General features: G+C 50.4%; 9 protein-coding genes across 9 annotated transcripts; 2 read left to right on the top strand and 7 right to left on the bottom strand.

Moving 5' to 3' along the window:
* Nucleotides 1-1166: 1166 nt before the first annotated feature.
* TrAtP1_008911 (uncharacterized protein) lies at nucleotides 1167-1815 on the bottom strand (the record flags this gene model as incomplete). The annotated part of the gene is made up of 2 exons (XM_014087101.2): nucleotides 1167-1275; nucleotides 1346-1815. 2 exons carry the CDS (start codon nucleotides 1813-1815, stop codon nucleotides 1167-1169), a joined length of 579 nt encoding a protein of 192 aa, XP_013942576.1.
* A 569-nt stretch (nucleotides 1816-2384) lies between these two features.
* Nucleotides 2385-3617, bottom strand: TrAtP1_008910 (uncharacterized protein). The gene is made up of 2 exons (XM_066114094.1): nucleotides 3408-3617; nucleotides 2385-3346 (listed from the first exon to the last, which is right to left on the bottom strand). The coding sequence occupies exon 2, from the start codon at nucleotides 3197-3199 to the stop codon at nucleotides 2597-2599; it is 603 nt and encodes a 200-aa protein (XP_065970187.1). The 5' UTR covers nucleotides 3200-3346; nucleotides 3408-3617; the 3' UTR covers nucleotides 2385-2596.
* Nucleotides 3618-3859: 242 nt separating this feature from the next.
* Nucleotides 3860-6420, top strand: TrAtP1_008909 (uncharacterized protein). The gene is made up of 5 exons (XM_014086405.2): nucleotides 3860-4018; nucleotides 4120-5536; nucleotides 5596-5894; nucleotides 5974-6075; nucleotides 6138-6420. The coding sequence occupies exons 2-5, from the start codon at nucleotides 4476-4478 to the stop codon at nucleotides 6323-6325; spliced, it is 1650 nt and encodes a 549-aa protein (XP_013941880.2). The 5' UTR covers nucleotides 3860-4018; nucleotides 4120-4475; the 3' UTR covers nucleotides 6326-6420.
* A 4097-nt stretch (nucleotides 6421-10517) lies between these two features.
* Nucleotides 10518-11868, bottom strand: TrAtP1_008908 (uncharacterized protein; the record flags this gene model as incomplete). The annotated part of the gene is made up of 2 exons (XM_014086375.2): nucleotides 10518-10628; nucleotides 10690-11868. 2 exons carry the CDS (start codon nucleotides 11866-11868, stop codon nucleotides 10518-10520), a joined length of 1290 nt encoding a protein of 429 aa, XP_013941850.2.
* A 1628-nt stretch (nucleotides 11869-13496) lies between these two features.
* On the bottom strand, nucleotides 13497-13733 carry TrAtP1_008907 (uncharacterized protein; the record flags this gene model as incomplete). The annotated part of the gene is made up of 1 exon (XM_014087099.2): nucleotides 13497-13733. The coding sequence occupies one exon, from the start codon at nucleotides 13731-13733 to the stop codon at nucleotides 13497-13499; it is 237 nt and encodes a 78-aa protein (XP_013942574.2).
* An 89-nt stretch (nucleotides 13734-13822) lies between these two features.
* Nucleotides 13823-14230, top strand: TrAtP1_008906 (uncharacterized protein; the record flags this gene model as incomplete). The annotated part of the gene is made up of 1 exon (XM_066114093.1): nucleotides 13823-14230. One exon carries the CDS (start codon nucleotides 13823-13825, stop codon nucleotides 14228-14230), a length of 408 nt encoding a protein of 135 aa, XP_065970186.1.
* A 1170-nt stretch (nucleotides 14231-15400) lies between these two features.
* On the bottom strand, nucleotides 15401-17047 carry TrAtP1_008905 (uncharacterized protein; the record flags this gene model as incomplete). Its single annotated transcript, XM_066114092.1, has 1 exon — nucleotides 15401-17047. One exon carries the CDS (start codon nucleotides 17045-17047, stop codon nucleotides 16715-16717), a length of 333 nt encoding a protein of 110 aa, XP_065970185.1. The 3' UTR covers nucleotides 15401-16714.
* Nucleotides 17048-17532: 485 nt separating this feature from the next.
* On the bottom strand, nucleotides 17533-18732 carry TrAtP1_008904 (uncharacterized protein; the record flags this gene model as incomplete). Its single annotated transcript, XM_066114091.1, has 5 exons — nucleotides 17533-17573; nucleotides 17635-17696; nucleotides 17764-17858; nucleotides 18044-18066; nucleotides 18654-18732. The coding sequence occupies 5 exons, from the start codon at nucleotides 18730-18732 to the stop codon at nucleotides 17533-17535; spliced, it is 300 nt and encodes a 99-aa protein (XP_065970184.1).
* Nucleotides 18733-23156: 4424 nt separating this feature from the next.
* Nucleotides 23157-25013, bottom strand: TrAtP1_008903 (uncharacterized protein; the record flags this gene model as incomplete). The annotated part of the gene is made up of 4 exons (XM_014087098.2): nucleotides 23157-23214; nucleotides 23290-23520; nucleotides 23605-24583; nucleotides 24653-25013. 4 exons carry the CDS (start codon nucleotides 25011-25013, stop codon nucleotides 23157-23159), a joined length of 1629 nt encoding a protein of 542 aa, XP_013942573.1.
* Between the last annotated feature and the right edge of the window lie 2094 nt (nucleotides 25014-27107).

Genomic DNA, 27107 nt, shown 5'->3' with positions numbered 1-27107 from the left:
GGCGATTCCGGGAACTTGGGCGGGAGGCTACGATTCTCGGAACGTCTTGCTTCTTCTTCTTTTTAAAAGAGGAAAGGGCTGTGTTGTTGGTTAGATCTTGGTGTTGGTTGTAAGTGAGGGTGAGTGGGGGGTTTGAAGTTTTGGAGGTGTGTTGTGTTGGTTATGAGATTTGGTGCTTTGTTCATTTTCATACGGAGTACACACGTTCGACAAGACCGTAAGAGGGAGAACTGAGGCGTGGATGGTCAGTGTAGCGAGTTTTTTTGATGCCTGTCTTGCATGATGGTAACTCGTACAAAACGTTAATTCAGCGGTTTTTAGAAATCTGGTTGCTGGTTTTGGAGATGCTCTCATTGGTGACTTGCGTTGAGGATACTGTACGTTGTTACGAAGATGTAGGTTTTCAACTGTAGCAGTACTGGCATATCTTCAGACGAAAAATCTCTCTAATAACATGATTTTTTGGGGACATACTGCACTCGTCTTTAATAATAGCACCCATTTTTGTATACAGGTACTCAGCTCGACTTTAAATGATTTGAACATGACGATAACCCAAATTCGAAGCTCCAAATCGTTTCTACTGGTCTGACGTAAGCAACTGAGACCCAGCATTCCGGTGAACCATCACGTGACTTTTCTCAGTTCGAACGAAGAAAAAGAAAAGCTTTACCGCTTTCGGCAACGAACCACTGTTGAGCAAGTTTGAGAAGGTTTTTAATCAGCTTGCGCGCGAGGTACGGGGCGGAAGTACCGGATACTCGGGGTACTTTTGAGTGACATGCAGCGTTTTGGATACAACGACCGCAGTTGGAATGTGCTGAAGATTAGATGTTTGTGATTTCCAAGCCATTGAGGAATATTTCAATATTTTCTGTGTTTTTGTGCCTTATTGATGAATTAATCCATACCACTGCCCTTCCCTTGCGGCTCGATATTTTTTTTGGTATCCCGTTCATCCTGTTCTCCCCGTCTCCTGAATGTAGTCCCCCTTGGCCCAAATGGCCAGAAAACACCGTAACGCCCCATCCGTAAAATCCACAGATGATTTGGGGGAAAATAAAAAAAAGAAGCCATAACCGCCCATTGCAATGCTGATGTCGTGATCGTCGTACAGAAATTAAGAGCAAAAGCCGTTTGTACAAAGTCGTCGTAAATTGCGACTCTTAATGGCCAGGGATGCCGCCGTAACGGCCGAGAAGGAGACTCCCCAGGAATGTGCCGCCCAGGACGGACATGAAGTAGCCGACATTGAAAGTCATGACAGCCAACATGCTAAAAACAAAAAGTCAGTTTTGAGTGTCATGTGTCATGTATGTAGAAAAGAGAGGAAAAAAAAACTCACAGCAGATATCCAATGCCGACAATGACTGTATCCAAAGCCGCTCTGGGAGGATCCACGCTGAATCGCCAAGGAGAAACCGCGTGGTGCTTCTTTTCCACCACCAGGACCTTTTCCTCGACGCCGTTTTCCGAGAGCATCATGGTCATCTGCTTCGCGTCCGGATCTCTTGACAGGCGCTCCGACATGGGCTCCTTGCCGTTGACGACGATGAAGCGTCGCTGGGCGTTTCGGTCAGCCCAGACGCGCTCCTGGTAGGTCTTGTAGGCCACGATCAGGCGGAGAATGACTGTGAGGGCGATGAGGAAGATGCAGGTTCCCGCGTAGGTGCCCGCGTTCTGGGGCGTCCAGGCGGTGGAGAAGAGGGCGGTTCGAATGTCGGTTTGGAACGTCATTGCCATGCCCGTGCTCATGGAGGAGCTGCTCGAGTTGGAGCTGCTCGATGAGTCGTCCATGCCGCTCATGTCGTTCATGGTGTCTTGTTTTTCTTGCTGGAGAACAAGTGTTGCTCTTTTTGGTGGGATTGCGACCTTCTAGAAGGAGGAGAAAGCGAAAGGAAAGAGAAACATCTAGACAACGGAAACGCCCGTTCTATTTGTGTACTCCGTACACGTGTTGTATAAACAAACGGGTTTGCCCAATGCTTGATCTTGTGAGACCTTGAGCTCGAAGAGAGTGTGACGGAAACTTTGGGATATCAACGAAACGCAAGAGCTGCCACTCCGCCTTTATGTATCGAAGAACGAGTAAACGCCCGCTAGCTGCAGTGGACAAACGACCCGCTTGTTGGTGCTCGTGCTAATGGCTATTTAAAGCACGATTTTTTGAGAAAACCGGTGGAGATGGGGAAAAGGCCGAGGCCAGGACAGCCAGGACAGCGGAGAATATATAGGTGTGTGAATTCTTCTAAGCAGCAGCTCGAGATTGTTTGTATAATTTTCGTCTTGGGTATTTGTAGATGAATGAAACTGATGTAAAATGAATGAGCTCTATTCAAGTATTTATTCATGAACTGCCCTATCGAGCATGTTTGATAATGACCCCAGTATTTCCACATTACCCAGTATTCGCTCTCGTGGAAACGAGCATTCTCAATGGTCTGTTTCATGACTAAAAACTCGCTCAACCGACCCGATCGACCGGTAGCGGTTCTTGACCCTGCGCAACTCACAGTTTTCCAGGCCCATTTCTCGCCGCTCTCTCCCTTTGGTTTATCGTGCGCAAATGGACGCAAATCAAACAATTAGTATAGAGCTACCAATGTTTTGGCTGGGTGGGACCCAAAGCTCTAGCTCGAGGTCGCTGTTGAGGTAGCGGTACTTGCAGCTGAGGGGGAGGTACCTGCAGTACTTGCGCTGGGGCTGTTTTCTGTTTTCGGAATACGCGTGTTGCGCTGCAGATGTGCGCTTGTTTGAGAGCCTTGACGATGAGGCTGGCCGATTTATCCTCAGCTCCTTGGACTTGTTTTTTTTTATATCTATACTTTACATGGGCCGATGTTATGAGCTCGGGCTGTGGTGCCAAGAGGCTGTATCGGGATTTGTCCAGGAGCAAAGCATAGGCCATCGCAGCCTCAATCTGCACTCTCATGACTAGAGCAAAGATTAAGGTCGCCACCGATACGGTGATGAGGTTTGTGCTGGTCGACGCATGAAGCGTCATGATGAGGATGGGGCCAATCAGCGAGATTTCCCCAAGCAGAGCAAAGATTCCGCGTGTCGTAAAGGCCTTCCTCTTTGCTCGGTGGATGCGCCCTGCTTGGTCGATTTCACGGAAGCCAACGGGCCCTATTGCCTCGTCTATGACGCCGTTTCTCACATTCATACCGTCATGCTGTGATGGTACTCTCTCTTGCATTCAAACGAGGGAGGCAGTATTGATGCAAAGTAGCTATTGGAAGGGGACGTCATGTTCAATGCCTGCAGCGAGGAATAAAAATAGCGCTGTGTGGAACGGTAGGGGCTGCATTATCGGACAGAGTCTCATAGTTCCGAATGGCTTCGGCTGGATAGCAATGTAGATGAGTAAGCCGCTGCAGGTGAGGAAAACAGAACATTTCAATTACCACAGGCTGATGAAGCCTCATCGATGGCTCTTCCATCTTCTTCAGTTGTATCCTTTTTGTCTCCCATCACTGCAGAGATCCGAAGCAGTTCATCTTGTAACTCGGCTATTCTCCACAGCTGAAGTGCTCCAAAGCTCTCGCTGCTGGGTAAAAGACGAGCGACTCTAGCATCGTGGCCGAATATGGGAGGATCCTTTCCGAGAGCCACATTTGGAAAGTAGACAAATAGACTCGGAGAATTTAATTGATTAGAATCCATGTGCACGTAGGGCTGATCTAACTCATTCAATCCGAGAAACAATGAAAATTGCTGCCTAATCCAGCCCAGCATGCAAGCCCCATGAATGCCCCATGAATGCAACTCTTGTTCGCAGCCTGACGAATCACGTGAGCAGGTCAACTGGGTGATTGCATTGAAGCAATATCCATGGCCGCTGCTGTTACACCTGCAAGATGTGCCGCAGAGCCGCATGTTGACGGCCGCGATTCGTCCTGATTCTTCTATTCTTGGAGGATGCGGTTATCGGCATGCAGTTGCCGAATGTGGATGTGTGCATCGGTTCAGGGCGTATTCATGTAGCTCCCGATTTAGCGTCCGTGATATACCAATTGTAAGTGTGCTACACTTGAACTAGAGAAGAGCATTACGCCGTCGAGAATTGCTACCTGTCTAGCATTGGCTTTCGAAACGATAGTTCTTACATGCTTGTAGGACCGACCCTCTGGTATCTCCGATCGGCGAATGAGTGTAATACGGTGCCACTCCGCCGGGAAGTCTGCTCTGTCACCCACTCGCATAGGGCTCAAAAGCCTCTTGCGATAGTCTGCTTGATATCCCATTGGATACAACGTATAAACAAACAATGCCAAGTGGCACGGCAGTTGCTTTCTCGATGCTGGATCCGGCCTCTGGTGTGAAGCGAATGGCGGCGTGACGTGTGTTCAACCCTTCTGCAGGGCGAGGCTGAGGCACGTGCAACCAATAAAACACCATTGACTACTAGCCAGACTTAAAACCTTGACGACGCCAAAGACTTTGGCTCTTCTCTTCATTCATTGTTGGACTGTATGAGGGACTGCGCGATGCCGGCGCCTTACATGGACGTTGTGGCGGCCCTGGGTGGCGTTGCGACTCACTTGTTGTACTTGAATCGAGGAGAACATCATCGTCACGCCCTCCGCTACATTCTGGCCGCGACAGCATCTTTTCTAGCAGTGTCCATCTTCAACTGGTCGCCTATATTTGTCAAAACGCCCAGTACAGACTGGCTATCAGCCATCATTTCATCAGCAAAAGCCCACGGATGCTTCTTTCTCGGCCTCTACTCCAGTCTCGTCACATACAGGCTCTTCTTCCACCCACTCAACAAGTTCCCAGGCCCCATCGGCGCTCGCATTTCAACTGGTTGGCTGATATGCCACTTCCGACGTCTCAATGGATGGCAACAAGTTGCTGCGCTCCATGACAAATACGGCCCATATGTACGGATTGGCCCATCCGAGCTGTCGGTGCGCGATCCAAAAGCCGTCAATGCCTTTCACGGGCTCAACTCGAAATGCAGGAAAGATCCTCACTACGACATGACGCTGCCCATGACATCGGTTCACATCTTTCGTGACAAGGCTCAGCATGACCGCCGCCGCCGTGTGTGGAGCCAGGCGTTTGGCGATCAGGCATTGAAGGGGTATGAGCAACGGATGCAAAAATATCGTGATATGCTGTTTGACAAGATTGCTGCTTCTAATGGCCAGCCGATGAACATGGCCAGATGGTTTCACTTTTATAGCTTCGATGTCATGGGCGATCTCGCTTTTGGCAAGCCGTTTGATATGCTCGAGACTTCTCAAAACCACCGAGCCATCGCCATGCTGGAAGCTGGATTTGTGCCTCTTGGGCTCCATCTCCCAGTGTGGCTCCTGGTGCTTGGAATGAGCATCCCCGCATTGTCAAAGGATTGGTTCGAGTTTGTCGACTTTTGCAGAGAGAGATACCAAGCTCGGATGAAGCACGAACCGGATGTTCCCGACATCATGACGGCACTCCTGAAGCCGCTGGAAGGAAGGGAGCCTACCACTGAAGAGGCAAATTTATTGACTGGAGACTCTCAGCTTGTAATCACTGCAGGGAGGTGAGATGACATGGATTTGGAATGGTTATAATGCAAGAATTTTATTGACAGAATGCTAGTCACACAACGGCTGCGAGCTTGACCTCCATCACACGCCTGCTTGCAAAGCATCCGCAGCATATTACAAAGCTACGACAGGAGCTGGCGCCATTTGTCCGCAACTCACAAATTATAGCGACTCAAGATGAGATGGCGCGTCTCGAGCATCTAAACGCAGTGATTAATGAGTCGCTTCGGCTCTACCCCCCTGTGCCAACAACGGTATATCGCCAAACACCCAGTGAGGGCATCATGATTGATGACGTTTACATCCCGGGGAGCATGTCTGTTATATCCCCGCAGTATGCAATCGGCAGAAGTAAGTCTTTTGAAGGAGAGCAAGCTTTGACCCAGTCTGTGTCTTGTAGCAGTTTGCTAATGACGAGTGTCTGCAACAGATGAAGATGTATACACAGATGCCAATTCATTCATTCCCGAGCGCTGGTATCAATTCCCAGACATGATTAAGAACAAGGATGCGTTTGCTCCATTTTCAACTGGTACGTACCGCACTTGCGATAAAAAATGGCCCGTTTCATCGCTAATCTGTCCCATTCACTAGGCCCTTATGGCTGCATAGCAAAGCGCATGGCCTTGATGGACATTCGTCAGGTGATTGCGAGGCTCGTTTGGACGTTTGACTTTGACTTTGCTCCTGGGGAGGATGGCGCCACCTTTGAGAAGGGGGTCGACGCATTTATCATGACTTTTGGCGAGGTGAATATGACATTTAAGCGTAGAGAAGCGTGACGAATTAAATTTTTGTATAATGACGAAATGCATGTTATTTTTGGGCGATTGATGAGCGCCGTTTATAGAAGAATCCTTTGTAGTGGAGAGTAATAGCTCACTCTGACGTTTTCGTCCACCTACTTGTCATGGACTTTGGTGATACCTAGCAGTAGCTCAGAGTATGCTCTGCAGAAACTTTCCTTCCCACATCTCGTATAAACTATTAGTAAGTCATATCTATGGCCTGTTAATTGTAATTGATGCCTGTATCCTATTCGTATAAATAGTTTTGCTGAAAGATTTAAATTTATACTTGAAAGGTACAAACTCCATAAAAGCCCTCAGCAAGAAATACCTACGACGAAGGGAAAGGTCTGACGTAGTATCGCTTTTTGAAAATTTGCAGCTACTTTCGGTATTCTTGTCTTTTTTGAACTTGCCTCTCGCCTAATAAATGCAATGGAGTTGGCTATCCAATGTTCGACGTCCACGCCCCTGGCCTCGAGCTATTCTTAATCTCTAATAAGGATACACCCAGGCGAATCACAACCACCCTTTACTTTTATAACCACCCAATAAAGGTTTGAAAATCCGGAACTGGTTCGGGCCCGAGTACTTTTAATCGTCGGTATCGTTTCGGTAAACGCAAAACGCAAGTCCACACTCGCTGCTACACTGGCAGATGTGATGAATCCCATGTTGTCCAAAGACCCCTGCTCAAAAATACCTAGTGCATAGTAAATGCTTGAAAATAGCAACTTCATCCCATAATCAGTAAACCGCTACATGTAAGCATCCCAAACGGGCCAATATCTGTGTCACGGCTTATAAGATGGCTTTACCATCTCTACACAAACACCCATCGAAGAAACAAAACAAAGGCCACCATTGTCAGTCCTACTACATGTATCTTTGAACGAGGCATGGCCTTCTCTTCCCGTCTGAATAAGGCAAAGCCGCACAACCTCAGTACCTACGCTTTGACAAAAAAAAAAGCCTCAAGTCAGTAGGTCACACACGTCTTGTAGCGCACAGTCGCCACAAAAAAATATGCAGCCATTTATGCAGCCATCCGCGGCGCGCGTATCGACCCGAACCTTGTACCTTTCCCGCTTTTGATTTTTGTTGTACGTTGTATCCCGTCGCCGTTTACCGATCTGCGGGATGCCTTCTCTTCTACCACATTAACCCCCCCCTAGATATATGAAATACATTAGTTGACATTTGTCTAAGTTTTTAGAAAAATGCTTGTTACTTCTATTTTTAAATATGGTTTACCGTATGACTCTTTAACCTTGTAGAGAGGGGCTGATAAGATCCCAGCCGCAAAGGAGGTGGCGGCGTCAAGGCAACACGAAGAAAAAAAAAAGGGGGAGGGGAGACAAGAAGGCGATTTTAGCGAAGCGGCTGTGCTCATTTTACTGTCTACTAGTGTACTTGTAGATGATAGTAGTAGCATCCAGTAGCAGTACTCGTGCCTTTGTAGAAGCTGGCAATGGGGGGGCGTGTGCATCTCCATCTCATGTGGTGTTACGGATTTGCACAAAAAGTGTCTGTCGTGCGTGCGGCTGGGACAATGTAATATGAGAGGCTGGGCTGGAGCATATGCGAGGAGTAGGCGAGTCGGAAAAACAAGCATGTCATTGATGAGGCGTCTTTTGATCCTTGTAAGAGAAAGAAAATCCCGGTAAACGGCTTGATTTGAATGGCGCGTGGCTTTGTTGCGGTATAAGTGATGGATGTGTCTTGAGCAGAGTCCGTTTCTGCGCCGCTTCTATAGAAGCAGAATCATGAACGGCACATGTCAAACATACATATATAAATAATATATATGTATATAAATCTACGTACATTCTTCGTATTTTCTCTTTTTCCGTGAATCCAGGAAGCACAGTAAGCCAATGTCCCAGCTGGCACACCACCACAAGACGCACTCCTCGACTAATCTGGCCTCTCACAACGTCCGGTGTGTGGCAGCACAGCTCAGAGCCATGTATGCAAATGTAAAAAAACTCAGCTTTTCTCTCTTCTTCAATCCTATACCCTGTTTGAGACTCAAGGTCATGAGCTGAGGCGTAACCTTGCAAGTGGTCCTTTCTATTTTACTTCTGCTAAGTTGTAGGCCTGAACTGAGTCAAGAACCAGGTAAAGTAACGGAGGGAACGAAACTAACATGTAGCTACATGGAAATAGGCACAATCGTGAGGCTGATTGAGACTCGCTAGTGACCTTGCCATGTGCCTTGCCCTTGTTTGGATCCCAGCCACCGTACACTACATCTGCTACTACTAACCCAAAGGACAATATTCGATAAATGGTGATTGGGTGCATGACTGGATACTTGTACGTATTCCGCATCATCAGCACACACGGGATCGCCCAAAACTAGCACCAGGTAGTCCATGCAGCCCCCCCCCCCCCGTAATCGTTGACATCTTCAACTAGGATCCATTTCAAGGGTACCTGTATATCCCGCTCTCAGCCGCAGCAGACTATATCGCAAGGAGCAAGCAACGTATGCACTCATGACACATCCAATGCAATCAAACCTGAGCTTACTCTCTCTCTCTCTTTGTCTCTCATACAACCAAGTCGAAATCAAAACCAGTAAATACATCCTGGTCTTCTGTCTCTCTCACGGGCTTGAAACCAAACAGACCAGTATATTAGATCCTACTCCATATCGCTCCTATATACGTACAAGTAGCACGAGCGTAGAGCACGCTTTTTCTGTTTTCCTTTTAATCTATAGAGTGCTTTCGTGGGTAGCACCACCTACCGCTTACCTCCCTTGCCTGTACAATGCAATGCATGTCTCAAGTCTCCTCTTCGTCTTGCTTGCAAAGGAATGTCGTAACGTGTACTTTCTCATTGTGCAAGAATACTTACCAGAAATGCAACAGATCCTGGCCCCTCATCTTCTTACCAGCTATTTCTCTTTGCGTGTAGTCTCGTCAATATCTCCCCTTCTCCCGGTAGACAATCCACTGTGCCGAGTATCCAGTACAAAACACCACTTAACAATCCTCAAACTCCCAAACTCCCAAATTTCAACCGGGAAACCCGCACAAAAGCCACCCACTCCTCACATCCTCCAAGATACACATCCCAAAAACACACAAAGAACAGCCCATCCTCATCCCTGCTTGTCTCGTGCCACACACACACTCCCCCCCCCCCAAAAAAAAAAAAAAGCGAAAAGAAAAAACACTTCCTACCCCCTTTTCTTTCCAAAAACCCTCAATCCCACTATACCAGCTCACCAACAACCCCCAAAACAGAACAAACAAAAAGAAGAGAGGCAAAAAGGTTTTGGGGGCGCCACTCACTCCCCCCCCCTGCTTGCGCCTCCCTCCCTTTCGGTTTTTTTTTTTTCAGCCCCCGTCTCTCGTCCTTCAGCCGCGTTACCGCCTCTGCCGTGGGCTTGCGTTAGTCTGGCGCCCGGTCAGAGTAAAAAAGCGAGTTAATTGATCTTAATCCCAAGCATATGGTTTCTTACCTGCGTATGAAAAGAAAGGAAATGTTGCATTGATCCCGAGAATAGCTTCACATTGGTCAGAAACCCAAAATCCAAAGATGACACCAGAAAATCACCATCAGACAAATCACTAGGAAACTTTCTCTCGTGATATTATTGATTCATTTCGCTTCCGAAGCGCCAGTCTTCGCTCTCAGCTCTGCTCTGCCGCTCTACTGTGCCCTTCCCTGCTCTTTGCCTGGGAACTACAATCGTCTCTGCTTTACGGAGCTCAAGTGCCGAGATCCTTGTAGTCGTGTGCTTTATTGGTTGAAGAAAAAAGATTTCCTGCTGCTACTATGTACTACTACACACTGCAGCATCTCCGCAACGCAACCCCCTATTACATAAATATGCATAACAGAATCAAAGCCAATAAACAGTTCCGTATCAGTGGCTCTTGTCAGAGTAGCCTCCTTTTTGCCCGTAGGCTGTGATCCCATTCCCTCCCATTCCATACCGTCCTGCCTTCTAACGGCAGAAAACAAAAAAGAAAAAAAAACCAAAAAACACCAAAAAAAAAAGTCCCGTAAACCATATAACCCGTATCCTATGTCCCATAAAACCGTAATTTCCAGTATGACAAGAAGTAGTAGAAACCAGTCCCAGTCCCAGTCCAATCCCAGTCCCAAATTCCAATTCCGGTCCTTATCTTAACACCAATACCAATTCCAATCCTGTATGCGCGACTACCTAGTTTCTCCTGGCATCGTCATCAATCTCCCCACCACGGCTACCTCCGTTCTCAGCCGCTACCTGATTCTCGTGGCTCTTGTTCTCGCAGCCTTTGACTAATCGGTGACGCTATCGTGCATGTTAGTAACTTGTCAATAGCCAAGTGAACATGGTAGACACATGTGCATACCTTGAGAGCATCCTTCCGTGAAAAGCTCTTACTGCAGAACGTGCATGGAAATGGCTTGACGGCAAGATGGATCCTCTTGTGACGCTTCAGATCGTGATTACGACTAAAAGATTGGACACACTGATCGCACTTGAACGGGCGCTCTGACTGTGGCTGCGGCGGCGGATGCGAATACATCATAGCAGAAGCACCGTATCCAGCGGGAACCATACTGCCAGGAATCATCGAGAGCTGGCTGCCAGGCTGGTGGATGTTGGACATGACAGGCCCACCCATGGTTGACAGCGGTGGATACGTTTGATAGGACCTGTAGGAGCCGGGATGTGCCATGGACGGGAGAGGCTGCTGGCCGGAGAGAGATCCCAAGCCTCTAGGAAGTGACGCTGCCCCGGTGGGCGAATGGCTCGGGTGCGCGGGTTGGGTCGCGTAGGGGAAGCTCGACTGATGCTGAGGGGCCGATGAGGAGGAGTAGCTCGGCCCGCTAATGGAAGGTCTGCTGTGCGTATAAGAGTCAACATGGGCGGAAGAGTTGGAGGTCCCCGGCGCTTGTGTGACGTGGGGAGCAGCCATCAAGTTCCCAGAGTGGCCGTCCTGGCCTGCAGAGGACTGGAACGAGTGGTGGTCGTATGGTTGAGCTGATAGTCCATCTCCCCCAGTGGCCGGAGACTGCGAACTACGCTGGTTCCCGTATGGCAAGCCGGGCTGGCTATACATCGATGATGACCGCCCGCCATAGGGAGCTGTTCCCAGAGGCGGCTGAGTGCCGTTGGCGGGATTGACGGGATAGGACGATCCACCGGGATTCTGCATAGGAGCAGGTTGCTGTGCCGAGCCTGAACTGACGCTATACGCAGAGTTGCTTGGGGTTGGCCAGCTTCCGTGGACGTGGCCGCTGTATGTATACTGCTGCATGCTGGCGGGGGCCTGTGAACTTTGCGAACTGCTCGTGTGCACACTCGACAGGCTGGGGCTCAGCCCATCACTTGTTCCAGACGCAGGAGGGTTCAGATCGAGACTCTTGCCAAGGTTGTAAAAGGTGCGAGGCCGAGAGGACGGGTCGTCAATGCTGGAGACTTCGGGCTGCGGTGGAGGGAGAGAGAAGGTAGGCAGAGCGCCAGCTGCAGGTCGTCGTGAGGAAAAGCTTGGTGGCGGGTTATTGTCATGAGACGTATCGTCCATGGCGGCGGCCTATCCGAACTTAGCTTTGTCAAGTTCGATTTTGCTCGATTTTGCTCGATTTTGCCCAGATTTACACGATTCCTTGATGTTTTCGCACTCGACGTCCTGGCAACGACGCAACAAGAACGACGGCGTATCTCTGGGATATGCGGAAGGCGCAAAGGGATGGGGGTGCCGGCCGGACTTTATTCACTTGTCTTTGCAAAGTTTCCCTTGGCCTCTCAGCGATACAGCTGCGAACGGAAGGTTGAGCAGATAGCGCAGTTGGATAAGAGCGGTTAACAATACAGCAGAGTCAATAAGGTTTGCCTGTGGCTCCGGACGGCGTCGTTTTTGGCGTTCTTCTGGGGCGAATATGTATGGCGCAGGTTGCCCACAAGTATATGGGATCGAAGCAGCCAGACCAGACAGTATACGCGCTACAGAGACGACGGCTGAGAAGCTTAGCAGTTTTTTCCATCTGCCTCTTTTTTAGCGTCCCAAGGCTGGATTTTTAGATGGCCACCCCCAGCTGGCTGTTGGGTCCCAAGACTGGATCTCTCTCTCTCGCTGAGCCACGCGCTGTTTCTCCTTGGCCTTGTGCTGGACGGGACCTGAAAAGACAGACCCCCCCAGTCATGTCCCGATCCTGGTCGTGGGCCCGCCGGGGCATGTGGGAGTGCGAGGTAGCACTACCGTCACTCGGGTTCGAGAGCTGTATGGCTAGCGCTTTCAGGACGCAACGCGAGTCGCTGCTAGATTGGAGGGCTGAAGCGGAGCCTTGGACGCTCTCGCCAATAGCCTGGCCGGCTGCCCCAGACCCAGAAGCCTAGGAGACCCAGAAGCCTAGGAGACCCAGAGCAGGACCCAGAAGCAAGACCCAGAGCAGGAGAAAAGAGGAGAGGTGGTGGAGCACGCAACAGGCCAGGGATCCGGAAGCCCAGCGCTGAGCCGATAGCCATCCCGTCTAGCAGCTAGCTGGATCATCTCTTGTCTGCTCTGATCTTCAGCGCTCGTGCTGTCCTGGCCCTTCCAGATGCTGGCTGGCACAGCTGCCGTCGGGGGAGTGCCGCCAGCGCCAGAGGGATGCAGGGGCGTGCCATGGCCAGAGGGTCAGATCATGGACTGAGCGAGAAGCCCTTCCCGGCCTGCTCCGTCGTTGCAGTCGGCACAGGGCCGCAGCTTGGCTTGACCGCAGGGCTGGCACGCAGCTTGTCCCGTTACCGTCCCTGCAAAGCCACCCGCTGCTCGTAAATGCATGCTTGGAGCGCTCCTTGACGATGCCAGCATATGCGCGGCCAGCTGCGGGCAGGTACTCGCCAGATACTTGGCACAACGAACGTGCTGCCCGCGGGGGGTGGGAGAGACAAAAACGGCGTCGAGCTCGGATCCCTGGAGCGTGATGGGGGTGCTTGGAATGTTTCGGGCGGGCGCTGCCTCTTCGCACGGCGCCGTGACCTTGCCCGCCGAGGCCGCAGCGCCGCGTTTGCGCGCCGCCAGTCGAGACGCCCGAGTACTCCGTGCCAATTGCTGCGATATCAACACGCTGCGTCCTGCCCATCCGGATGCTGCTTCGTCCTCGCCTTCGTGCTCTGCGCTACCGTCGTCTTCTCAGCCGCAAGCGCTCGCCTTCTGCCTTAGTCAGTGCCTTAGTGCTCGCTGTCATCCCGTATTCCATACTTTGCCCAGGCGGCGCGACTCAGCATCCGGCCAGCGGTTGCAGCTTGTAGGCTGTACTTGCCGTCGATTAGACCTTTGCATCCTTTGCATCTCCAAAACCCGCCGGTGGAGCCCTCGCTGGGAAATTCCCACTCTGACACGCATACATACTTTAGTCGGTTCGCATTGCGAGCCTTCCGAGAAATGCACCCCAGGGTCATGGCCATGTCCTCCGGCCGTGCTAATCAAATCTTAGACATGCCGCGAGCGTCTTCTCTCGTCGGATACGCCCAGAGATGCCCTTGAAACAGAAGACATGTCTCCAGCGGCCGCGGCCCAAGAACGCAATCCCAGCAACCCCAGCAATCCAATCTGGGAATCCCTCACGCAACCAGGCATGCACGTCGACTCGACTCCGTGCACCGCACCGCACCGCACCGCAACGCAGAACTCAGCACTTACATGCGCGGTACTTGGCCGGTATATCCACACGCCTCTGCCTCCAGCACCGCAGGTACTGTACAGCACTCCTCCTCTTTTCCACCACCACTACCACCACCACCATCACAGCCATCTCCCACTAGGACCAAGTAGCTCACTCTGCCATCCCCCCCTCCACCCCTTTCATCTTTCATTCTCCCCCAGCGCCAAGGGGAAGTTTCTCCAGCCTGCATACATGCTACCCAGTATGCATGATGCGCCTCCGTGCCGGCAAGCCTGGTGAGCATGCATCCAGAGCAGCCGTCCCGACGCCCCCTTGATGCTTACCTAGTCGATCGTGGTTTATTGCAAGAGCCGACATGGCTGCTCTGGAATCTCCAGTACACGGGAGATACACGTAGGTGCCAGACAAGGACGATTCCATGAAATTTGCTTCGGCTAGCACCTCTTTGATCTGGCCAAAAAGGCAAAGGCGGGCCTCTGGCTCGGTAGCAGAAGATACAATATTTTCTTACCTTGGTCATTGAGGCACGCAAATTCGAGTCTTTGCAGGTTAGTCTCTGCGGTACGTACCATATAGAGGTAGTATTAGTACCTGTTCATAGTACCTGCTCAATAGGCACCCTGAGCGGCCTAGTGCTGGTACCTTACTCGAGGCCACTCCGATTAGGTACTGAGTAGGTACTAGTAATAGAGCATCTGCGCTTTCGTCTCCCCCGGTTCGGAGCACGGAGAACAGGGTCCCCTGATCCTGGCCTTTCGCCCAAGACAATTAACTTGGCATTTGCTCCCGTAGCATTGTCTTCCACCATTCGTTAGGTACTGCCACATGCAACTGCATGCCGCGTTACAAAGTTACATTGCGTTTTGTATCATGTGTCAGAGACGGGTGACCTTTGCCCATACACATTCGATACACGCTCATATCTTTTTCTTTTCTTTTTCTTCTTCTTCCTTTTTGCTTTGTCACTGCTGCTGATGGGACCGAGTGTCATGACTTGCTCGATCGAAGCAGACAGTGTCCAACCGATGACGGTCTGGAGAACTCTAAACACCATTAGTAAGAGGCCTAGAACTTGGGAGCCCACAATTGAAACTTGAGAAATGTACGAATGCCAACATGGCAACATAAAACTTGCGGTGCTCGTACCTTACTCATCGCACTCCGTATTATAAACCCATCGTAAGTAGCGTATGAGAGCACTGTGGATGCATCGCAATGATGGCATCTGAGGGCCAGGCATAGCAACTCACCAAAATGTCAGTCTGGCGCTAGTGGCCTGCTGCTGAGATTGTACATATTGCATGCTGAGTACAGAGTCATCGCACTTTATTGGTCAGAGGCTAGGTCCAGTCCTGCTTGCCCGCTCGAAGAAGAGTGCCTTTGACCATGTATAGAGTACTTGGTCAAGTGCTGGAAAGTCAAAAACATCCCCCAAACCCAATTTCACCTGCTAGATATGCTCTTTGAGTTTCTAGCAGCTTTGAAAATCCCCAGGTTGATACTAATCACAAGAAGCCACACCTTGTCTTCTTCAGGTCATAAGAAGACGGAGTAGGCTGAGCTGAACGGCGGCAAAGCGTGCTCTGTATGACAAACGCCGGATACCTGCAGGAGTACAACTGCTTTCACTAGGAGGGTCAGCTAGTAATTGTACAGGAACGGGGTACGAGTGCCTCCTGCATTAACTCTTACAAAACGGAGTAGTAGTAGTCAGCTCGTTCGTTCACATCCTGGCACCCAATCGACCGAGGCCCCTGTTGTGCGACGCTTCTTGAATGACAGCTCTCCATAACTTCTGCAGGCTGCCACTCCCGTCACATGGCTGTGCATTATGCCGTCCCTTCGTCGCCCCCTCCGCTCCGATTCTTTCGAGATCTAGAGCGCCGCATTGGCTGGCTGCCAATACGGCACCGGATTACTTCCTGGATCAACAGGCAAAGGCCATAATGTTCCGGATTCAAGCAGTAGTATCCATCTGCTAGCTGCCTACTGCTCATAGCCTCAGTAATAGGAATGTACCCATTGGCAAATTGTACGAGTTGCGAAGCCAGACGCCGCCATGTCCCCACAGTCCAAGCTAGGATCTAGAAAAGATACCGCCCAGGTGGTCTTGCTCTGCATCAGTTGCTTTTAGCGGCCCCCGTTTCTTTTGAGCCATACCGTTTGCTCGCGATTGAGTGCTCTCTCTCTTGCGTATAGACATAACCGGCGCGTTCTATGTTGGCAATGCCCATCCGCTCCGTATATAATATACGCTGAACTCGTAGAATGCGTCTGTATCAGGAGCGATGCGAGCCGGGTCACTGAGCTGAGCTGTCTCTATCTCTCCTCTCTCCTTTGTTCCAGCGCTTCACCGTCGATACAGATAACATGAAAGCAACAGCTAGCAAACTGAGGTGGCAGAACGCTCAACTCGTAGAGCCTCGCGAGCGAGAGCCACCACCACCGCCACTTCCGGGGGCCAAGATGCCTGAAGACACTTGCTACATGCAAGCAATGCCCAGTACCTACTGTACAATAACTAGGACAAACTCATAGAGCATGCCCTCCTTCCGGAGAGATCTTAGGCGCTGCGAGCATCACGTCATGTGTTGATTGTACAAGTATCCAAACAGCTGTTGCTTGTCGAGTTCTCTTCTTCTTTGCCGGGTCTACCGGAAATCTTCCTCCTATACCAGAGTCCAGCAGTAACGGCAGTCTGTACTTTGTGGTCTGCGCAGAGCATGATTCCAAGCTTGGCTTGGCTATGCTTACGTCCTCTTCTTAGGACGTATCAAAGGACGTCGAGGGATAAGCGAAGGGTAAGATCTTGACAGATGATTCTGGTGCCCGCGCCGAGTCTGTAACGCTGGCGAGAGCGCGCGCGCATGGGCTGACAATCCATCCACCCCTCCCAAAGCTCCACTCCCCCGGCCTGTGGACCCGTGGCAACCCGGGCTTGCTTCCCAGCGCCAGCCGCAGCCATCGCCGGATAAGCTCAGCCATGCCGACCCAGCGTTTGGGGGCCCGAGGACGCAGCGCGCCCTTGGCGCGGTGAGCAGGGAGTCGTCCGGATGTCGCTATAGTCGTGGCTTTACCGGCTGTGATATCGATCATCGGCTTCGATTATCTGAGCTTGGCGGAATGATTGCTTCTCTGAAAACTCAAAGTTTTCATCTTCAGTCCCCCCTCTTTTGGTCGCTCTCCATCTGAGTTTGGGGTTCGTGTATTCTTAAAACCTTTTTCTTTGCTGTGCTTCAGACTCGACATCCCTGCCAGGCATCCGAATTAGCGGGTTCAGCTATTGAGACCATGCGCCCAATTAGCATGGGCCGGAATGATCTGCTCCATGGACAGCCCCAGTATGAATATGACAACCGTCTCCACGCACCCGCACTTGAGACTAGGTAGAGACAGTAGTTCAAGTACTGTAGCGAATCGATGCACTCCACGCTCCGTATAGAGTAATCTTCAGTAATGCTTGATACCGTAACATAACTGTAGTTCAAAATTCCTGTGCTCTGTTACATCTCGGCAGGATCATTTCTTGTAATGGAAATATACTTCAGGAAATTTCAAAGGCTAGGAGCAGTCTTTTTTTGCTAGCCAGCCCTCAAAGCCGAGATTCCACTTTGCTGAAAGGCTTGTGGATTTCTATTAGTTGGTGGTTTAGACCATATATTCCATGAATCACTAACACTTACAAGTACGCTGCATCTCCACCTCCGCGTATGTTCGCCGGCAGTGGGCGGCTCCAAAATAACGCCTGGTGTAGGGAGCTGCTACACCATAATGCCTCATCGAAAATTCGCGGGTAGATTAGTGCGCTGTACCTCTGATCTTTACGCGTTTTGACTTGATCAAGGCCTGTCACAACGTCCTTACACCTTTGAACGAGATGGGTGGCGCTAAGGGGATTCATGGGCTTCTGGCATGTCAAATTAGTAAATGACTCGAGATGTATGGCATGCTATTCAGCCGCTCGCCTCCATCTATGCGGAAATTGAGAGAATTTCTGGTCGGTTAGATAAAGCGAAATCATTCGGTTAAAAGGAGGCTAGATCTTCTGAAGTGGCCATGAACTTGAAGTAGTGAGGTTGGGGTTGCTCTTACCAGCTGGAGAAAACGTATGAATCCTTGAATTATCTCGAGGTCCTAAAGGCGCTTGACAGGCAACATGCGGAAATTGCCATATAAACTGGCATTAGCGGCTTGATAGATGAATGTCTATCCTGCTAGCAAGCTGCCAATCTATTGCCAATCTCCCCTGCACTGTGGTCAACCTTTCTCCTTCCTTCTCCGCTAGAAATCAGTATTTCAAAGCCGCATAATTTTGTAAGGCCGTGCATTTGATGACATAGGTTTGGCATTCCGAAACTTGTATGATCAGCGCGCCTGCATTGGCAGCCCATATATGCAGCAAAGGAAGCCAAGGCCAATCTTCAACTCAAGATCTTGAGTATAGAACTAGACTGCAACACAAGGCGACTTTCCACCCAGTATAGACGAAACGATACTGGGGCTACATAGTACATTCTCTGTACTCGCAACATGGTACATCCAAGCGGCAAAAGTAGGTGTGTGCCTAGGCCCAAATGAGGTTTAACGTATGAAGGAACATCACTAGCTGCAGGCGAGCCCACAGTAGCGCCAAGGAGCTGAAAGAATCCCTCCCAACCGCTAGTAGTAAGTAGTAATAATAAGCCGCGCGAAAACGGATGACCTTTAGGGGCTTTGCCGCGTGATGGCCTGGGGATTCCTCTCGGAGTTCGGCTCAGTCGGAACTTGACAATACCACGCATCCCGATTATGATGGCGTATCCCTCGTAGGGAACGATTTGTCATTGGAGGACGTTGCAGAAGGGGGGCGGAGATTCGAACCAGTGGCCAAGCAACTCATGTCTGGCCGCTCAGCAGTCTAGCGGGAGAGACGCAGCTAATATCGTGCAGATAGAGAAAGCTACTCAGCGTCCCGCGGGAGTTTTTGGATCCTTCCAGCCGCCACCGTCTGCAATGGAGATTCGGATGTCGACGGGGACCTAATCGTGGCGCAAATCAAAGCCATGCTGCGTGGCGTCAAACAAGGTTGTTGCGGTTGCAAGGGAGAATGCAGGGGTCGATACGACTAGCTCTGATGTCCTTGTCAGCAGTCAAGTTTAGCCAACCGGGGGCGGCACCTGATTGAAGTGATGGCCCTCTACGGGTTATAGAATGGCTGTTGTGATGCCAAGACGCAGCACCGGCTCGGTATGCTGATGCATGTTGATTGGACCAAACCAGGGACAGTAGACGCGCGTGCATTGCAGAAGGATTCTTCCCCCGTCTATCACGGGCTATTACTGCGCGGAGGTGTCTGCATCCTAGACCCTAGGCACCTATACCCCTCTGTTAGGGTTGGGAGGCTTCGGAAACCAGCGCCACTGTCAGAAGCCAAAGCGCAAGGTGGAATGGCGTTTCTAGCATATCTGGGGTTGGAACAGACGCCACGACGACGATCCACCAGATGTCGACATACCCATGGCGTATTTTGGTTAAGACGACAGCAACTCTTGGCATGATTTGCGTATGGCAGATTGAATGAAAAACCAGTGAATATGTCGTCGCCCAGTGATATCGGTAACATGGGCATGGCTGGCCAGCTCTGTGATAAGGAAACGAGAAATTCTAGCAATGGAAGAAATGGGAGAGGCCTTGATGAATTTTTTGTGCGGGGGGGAGATAAGATACCAGCTGACCGGCGATTAAATGGGAAGGCACGGAATAACTCTATTTATATTCTCCTTTGGCGTGGACGCCGTTTAGATCAGCGAGAAAGAGGGAAGCCGCAGCCAGCCTTCTGCCAGCCTTATCTCATCTGATCTGCTGGAGCACTTGGTACCTCTGCATGAAATCATTCACAGCCGGACACGATGGATTCCACGCGGTAGTGGGCTAAACAGTGACCTAAACCAGAAACATCGCCGTATATCATGCTCCCCCTTGGCGTAGGAATCTTTCCCATCATGCCTTTATTGAGTAGTATTTCCTTTTGAAGCTGACGTCAAGCTATTTATGGCTCCCTGTGGGAATCCACGAGATTGGCGCCATCACGCAATCGTCCTCGTTGGTCTCCAGGCAAGGCACGTCTCACCATTGTCTGGCTCATCAAGTAAAGTGGTAAAACTGAATCCAGCCAATGTCTACGGTTCCCGTCTATTGCTGAGGTTGGTCTGTTGCTAACATAAGCTATCAGCTAAGATGCGAATACGTCATTACGAAAAAGAGCTAGAATATCCCCCAAGCGCCTCCTTACGTAGGTATGGAACAAAGTTCAGAAAAAGTATGCTGGGTTCTCAAGTAAGCTACTTGACACTACTGCATCGTAACAAATATAGTCTTTGCAGCCAAGGCAGATAGACTTCCAGCTGGTACCAGTAAGGCTGACCATGAACTCTCGCCAATTGCGCCCTAACAAATGGTAAATGAACTTTCTCAAGATCGTATGTACAAGCTAGCTAATTGATTGTATCTGAATAGATGGTGGCATTGAGATCAACATATGCCAGAAAGTCGAATTCAAGGATCCAGTCAGGGCCCAATTTTGGAATTTTGTATATCAGATACTTTTTGACAGGAGAGATCTAAGCCCAAACCAATTTGCCAGGATGCTGGCGAGATGCCGCATTATCAGAGCGCATACGAAAAAGGCTACTACTGTATCTATTGGTAACATTCTGATGCTATTCCGAGGCTCTCCGGCAGACATGGAGCCACCAATGATGCCTCTTGTTCTCGTTATGGTAGGGCAATAGAATTTGCACGAAGCTAAGAACACGAAGTATTGGCGCCCCTATACGAGAATCTTGTTGGCGGGCTTGCTGCTAGAACGCCGTGGAGACCAAAGCCTCATGACAGGGGCGTGTGCCATGCCACGCGAAGATCTGAAGCTACCAACGCCACGATTTGCTCCATCTGTCACAGAGCCGTGTCAGCGATTCAGTTGTTGGAAAGTCTATGCCAAGTGACGTGAGGGAGAGGATAAGGGCGATGGCAGGATTCATTTCTCGCGTTGTCGTATACAGACATGTTCCGTCAACCACATGGAATGCCGAAGCGATACGGGACACGCAGTGCCACACACATAAAACTTCGGAGGACGGTACCTATTACTACTGCCATTACTAGTATGTAGTGCGAGTATGCACCCCTTTCTCCCCTTGTCTTCTCGTTCTTCACGACTAGCCACCCCGCTAAAGCATGAAAATGACTAGGGTGCTTGCGGTAGCAACATAGAAAGTACAAGTTCAAACTCTGGCTTGTTGTTTGAGAAGGCTCATCAAAGATGCTCTCTGTTACTTGACCCCTCTCTCCTTTCTTTAGAACGACATTAGTACGAACGACCTGCAGTAGTCGCATTTCCATCAAAGAAAGTGACTCTGAAGCAGTGCTGCCAAAACACAGGGCCATAAGATGCCAGTGGTGATTAGGGCTACAACGGTGTGAGAGAGAGACCAAAGTGAAGATCAGATCTCGAATAACCGAGCAGCTACCGCAAATGAAAGGCCTTTGGTTTGGAGCACAGGAGGCTTTCGTCCCAAGTACAAGCAGGTATTATATCTCCATTATTACAGGTGAAACTACTGCGACTCACACCACTCTTAGTGGATATTGCTCCGTGATGGTACGGTTCCACCTGGCGCAACAGGGTCACCAACACTAGCATGAGCTGCACGCGCGCCGACACCCGGGAGCCGGGGAATGAGCGGGATGGCGTACAAGCATCCTCCACCGGAAACAAGCCGCCGTGTGGGAAGCCTTCATGCCATGGCTATCGTGTGTTGGCTTGACACACCCGACTCTCGGCTCAGAACAGCCAAACTCGCGCTGTGCATGTCCTGTCGTTTCATGGAACTCACCTGCTGGGCCATTACTCATTTAAACGGCAGGGCAGATGGACAGCCAAGAATCCCCAGCGCTATTGAATCCTCGTGGATCCTCTCGGCTGGGTGAAGGCTCTGCATCGAGTTAGCCCCTCACCGGCTGAGTGCTGCTTAGCTTACCCAAACAAGACAAGAAATGAATCATCCAGCGCGTGGCCAAGAGACAGAATCTCAACTCGGTTCAACTTGGCGCCGCCTGATTGACTCGGGAGCGGGAAATGGGGAACTCAGCTGCTTGGTCGACGGTTGGTGCAGAGCTGGCCAGTCAATACGATGGAGTAGGTCAAGGGCCGCCTGAGCTGAGCTGAGCTTCAGCCGATACGAACAAACGCTCGTTTTTTTTTTTTACACTTCACCTGATTCTAGAACAGAACTACAAACTACGAGACAGCCACTAACGCGGTGCGAAATATGCTAGCCGAGGCTTGTATACAGACCCAAACGATAGCTGTGGCGCGGCGGCTTTTCCGCTTTCATAATTAAATGAAGCGGGCATCTTGCCGCAGCCCGGACGACGCGGGAGAAGAGGAAAAGATGCCTTGGCCGAATGCTAGTATTCGGGGAACTCTTCGTACTGGTAATTGCTCCAAGCAAATCATCTAAATTTCGCATTGACGAACTCTTTAGCTCCATGTAGGACGGGTTAGACCAGGCACCCAGCGATATGGGGTGCACGTATCTCGACTAAATCTTTGCCCAAGGCCCCGTCGAGTATCTCGTTATGCCGGACCGGTGGTCGCCCGAATACCTACGGGCATCCGACATCGGGTTCGGGACCGTCGGTATGGGGGATCGGGGCACACGGACTGCGTATCTTTACTTCACCACTTCCGGAGCATTTGGACTAGCTTTTTTTTTTTCTTTTTGCTTTTGGTAAATTGAGACAAGCTATCTACCCTTATAATGTATGAGATCGGACTATGGTCTTGATACTCATACTCGTCACAAGTTGGGCAATTTGTTTGTCTTTTTCGGGAACAACTCACACTCTATAGGAACACATTACTCGAGTACCTTGCCTCGATATCCATTACCTAGGGCTTACAGACTAGTAATTCAAATTTCTTTTGTAGAAGAGGAATAATAAAGGTTATCAAAGCATAAAATATTCATTAATGATTTTGTTGCTGCTATACTACTTTCCGATAAAACTCCATGTTATACAGAGAAACAATAGGTACCATGAATAGGTAACCTCATCCAATTTCGCCAATGATATCGATATAAGACAATCTTTTCTTCCCCTTCATCTCGTCATATAGTTTTACACTCATAGCCTTTTTTTTTTTTGCTACTCGCCTCGACATTTACAGCTTTGAGGCCGGAGCGGGAGATCCAGGCTTCGTAATCTCATCATAAAGAAGACTTTTTTTTTTGCGAACAAATCTGTTAGTTCCAAATGCATTTGACTGAAAGGTGTATCAAAAGAAGAATACTCACGTTGTCAAGAAATCAGCATAATCTTCGCCAGTGACCTGTCCGGCAAAGTACTGCGCAGCAAGATGGAATTTGTTTCCCTGGGGAGCCTTTGAGGCCAGGCCATCGGCACACTCATGCAGGAGCTTGAGGGCATAGGCCTTGTCGACACGCTTGCCTTCGGCGGTAGAGACGCCGTGTTTGACCCATTGCCACAGCTGGCTTCGAGAAACTTCGGCGGTGGCAGCATCCTCCCTGATTGTGTTGAATTACTCATTAGCGATGTTGTTCATATATATAATCATCACAGCCACTTTGAACAATGGGAAAAAAACTTACATCAGATAGTTGATGGGAACGCAGCCCACTCCTCGGATCCAGGCCTCCATGTAGCCCAGACCAATGTTCAGATTCTTCTTGATGCCCTCCTCGGTGATGCTTCCGGGGACGTTCATGTTGAGCAAGTCATTCTGGCCAATCTTGACTTCCTCCCGACGGACAAACAGCTGGTTGGGAGTAGGCATGTGCTTGTTGAAGATTTCGGTGGCAATGCTGGCGAGGGCAGGGTGAGCAACCCACGTGCCGTCGTGGCCGGCTCGGACCTCGCGCAGCTTGTCGGCACGGACGTTCTCCATGGCCTTGTCGTTGGCCTCCTTGTCGTCCTTGATGGGGATCTGGGCAGCCATGCCGCCCATGGCGTGGACGCCGCGCTTATGGCAGGTCTGGATGAGGAGCTTGACGTAGGCGTCCATGAAGGGGACGGTCATTGTGACGGCGGATCGGTCTGGCAGGACAAAGTTTGCGTTGTTGCGGAACTTCTTGATGGTGCTGAAGATGTAGTCCCATCGGCCGCAGTTGAGGCCGGAGCTGTGGTCGCGGAGCTCGTAGATGATCTCGTCCATCTCAAACGCCGCGAGGATGGTCTCGATCAAGACGGTTCCTCGGATGGTGCCACGAGGGATGGCAATGTGGTCCTGGGCCAGGTTGAAGGCGTCGTTCCACAGACGAGCCTCAAGGTGGCTCTCCATCTTGGGCAGGTAAAAGTAAGGCCCAAAGCCCTTCTTCTGGGCCTCGACGGCGTTGTGGAAGAAGTACAGGCCGAAATCAAAGAGACTGCCGGAGATGGGCTCGCCGTCAACAAGGAAGTGCTTCTCCTCGAGGTGCCAGCCTCGGGGGCGAACAATCAGAGTGGGCAGCTTGGCATCAGTGCGAAGCTTGTACTCCTTGGCGCCCTGCTTGAAGTCAACTTGGCGACGGACAGCGTCGTACAGGTTGACTTGGCCATTGATCATGTTGTCCCATGTAGGGGCACTGGAGTCTATTTGTTTTGCTCTTTGTTAGCTATCCAAGCAATCCACGCTGACCAGATTTCACTCTCAAGACTCACCCTCAAAATCAGCCATGTACGTCCAGACATCAGAGTTCAAGGCGTTCACAACCATCTTGCGATCAGTTGGGCCAGTGATCTCAACGCGTCGGTCGACCAGACCAGGCGCAGGGGGCGCACCCTTCCATGTGGGATTCTCACGGATGTGCTTAGTCTCGGGCAAGAAATCGGGGAGAAGGCCGCGGTCCAGCTCGGCCTGGCGCAGCTTGCGGCGCTCAAGGAGATTCTTGCGGGTAGCGTTGAAAGAGCGATGTAAGAGAGCAAGGAAGGCCAGGGCCGGAGGAGTCAGGATCTTGCGGTGAGACTCGTCAACCTTGCCGAGGACGGTGACGCCCTGGAGGATAGCTTCTGTGGATGCCATTGTGCCGGTGGTTGTGTGAGGAGAGTGTTTGCGGGATTGGAAGCTGTGGAAGACTGTATGCCAGAAAGGCTGCTGTGGCATGTACGATGCAATTGGAGTCAAGTGTCCAGATATAAAGTAAGACAAGGAGAAGTTGAAAAGATGCCCTTGTAGAGATGGATGCCAGGTGATTTCAATTGGCAGACGTCACAACCGAAATAATATGAGAGAGGAGGTGAGGGAAACTTTCACGTGTCAGTCAGTGACGGTTGTTCGCGGTAAGCTTTCCGGATATGGATGGATAGGCGCTCTGCTCGCACTTACAGGAGAAGTGAAGGTGCTATGGCTTTTCGTTGCAATTCCACACACAGTGAAGAAAGACTGGTGTCTACTAGACAAATAATCAAAAGTGAGAAAACAAGAAGAAAAAACCACAGCGAAACGATGGCTGATATAGCTTTCCAGAGCAAGGTTATCGCTATCCCAAGTATAACCACCAAGGAGGAGGCTATGACGCACCTCGTCGCCAAATCACAGCGCAAGGTCGGCAAAAAGATTAGCCTCGCCACCCCCAAAGCAATACAAACGAAAAATAGAGTCAAAGCTCCCTTCTCCCCTTGACCCCAATTACTAACTAGCATGATCCATCCATTCACCCATGTTTGCCCTCGAATTAGGTTCTATGCTTGCATCTTCTCTTCTTGTTTGGTCCGTCAGCCGGATTTCTGGGGGGGCTCGGCACCTATCGGCCTGTCTGGGCCTCGGGTGGACGGATGGAGCTTGTACCGGATACCCAGAGGCGGGGGCAGCGAAGCATGTGCACGGCACTGCTGTAACGCCTGAAAGAAGCTCAAGGGAGACTGCGGGGTAGCGGCCGAGAAGTACTGGATACAACGCAGCCGGCCGGGCGCCTCACGCAGCACGGCACTTTGCCATCCATGCCATGCTTGACTCTTATAAGCCAATGGATTTCGGCCTCAGTGGCAGCTTTACAGGCACGGTAGATGGCCAGGGTAGGACTAAAACAAGCCTCTCTGTGGCTCTGGCGAGATCTGATGCCGAGGAATTGAGACACGGCCAATGCCCCTCGGACCCATCACAAGACGAGGTAGCATCCAAATCCGGCGCTGCATGTACATCAATAGCATAGCATAGTAGCATAGCATAGTCTGTATCTTTGGATCTACCTCGTATATACCCCAATCTCTCCTCTCCTCTTGCCTCAATCTCCAATGACGCAGATACTTCAATCAACAGCCCTCTGCTTCTAATTCCTCAACTCTCCCGTCTCAGCTATTAAGCAGTACAAGGAACACCCAATTTCTTCATTCGTACACGTAAACCACATTCAGCCTTGGGTTCCCTATAGCAATTCCTAAAATGAGACGAGTGGCGAATAAATAACAAGACCCATTTACTGTCCATCAGCCCACCGTCTCTGCCCATCTACCCCAAATTATACGTATGTATGTACAATGTATATGCGTTTTGGCTGCTTATCCCGAGGAGCCAACCGAGGCTCCAAATTCCTTAAGCCGCAATTTCGCAGCCAACCCGAGACTTTCCGGGCTGCAGTCCCTTTCGTTTTTGTAATACTAATACATAGTAGATATTCGTATCGTAATCATCACTGCTTTTCGATACCGAGCTGCTTTGCATTTGTGTACTTACTATCATTACGGGGTCCTGAGTCGTTGTAGTCTGACACATGCACTGCGCTTATACTTTCACCCGATCGTGCCTTGAATCGCCTCATGATATTTAACTCTAACAGATGAAATACAGTTCAGCTACGTGAAGCAATGCTCTCATATCCCCTGATTATAGCTGATTTGAATACATGTAATCAGTCCATGTATTCCTCCCCTCTGTCCTGCCCATTAGCAACCGATCCGCCAGCTTACTTGGCCGTGCAACCAGTCAACCAGTCAATCCCCCGTTCTGTCCAACCAATTCCGGCTTCATCGTCAAACAACAAAAGTCTTGTACAAAGGAATTGGAGCCAAGAGTTAAGAGCTCTACATTTTTTTTCCAGTTGTCTGATCCAACAGCATTAAACTTGTCCTTGTTCATTTTGCCTCGCCTTTTGCTCATCTCGATTCCCTCGCAATATTA

This window comes from Trichoderma atroviride, chromosome 4, assembly GCF_020647795.1.
Source record: "Trichoderma atroviride chromosome 4, complete sequence".
Lineage (NCBI taxonomy): Eukaryota > Fungi > Ascomycota > Sordariomycetes > Hypocreales > Hypocreaceae > Trichoderma > Trichoderma atroviride.
Note: the sequence above shows the minus strand (reverse complement) of the source record. Positions and strands in the feature narration are given on the sequence as shown.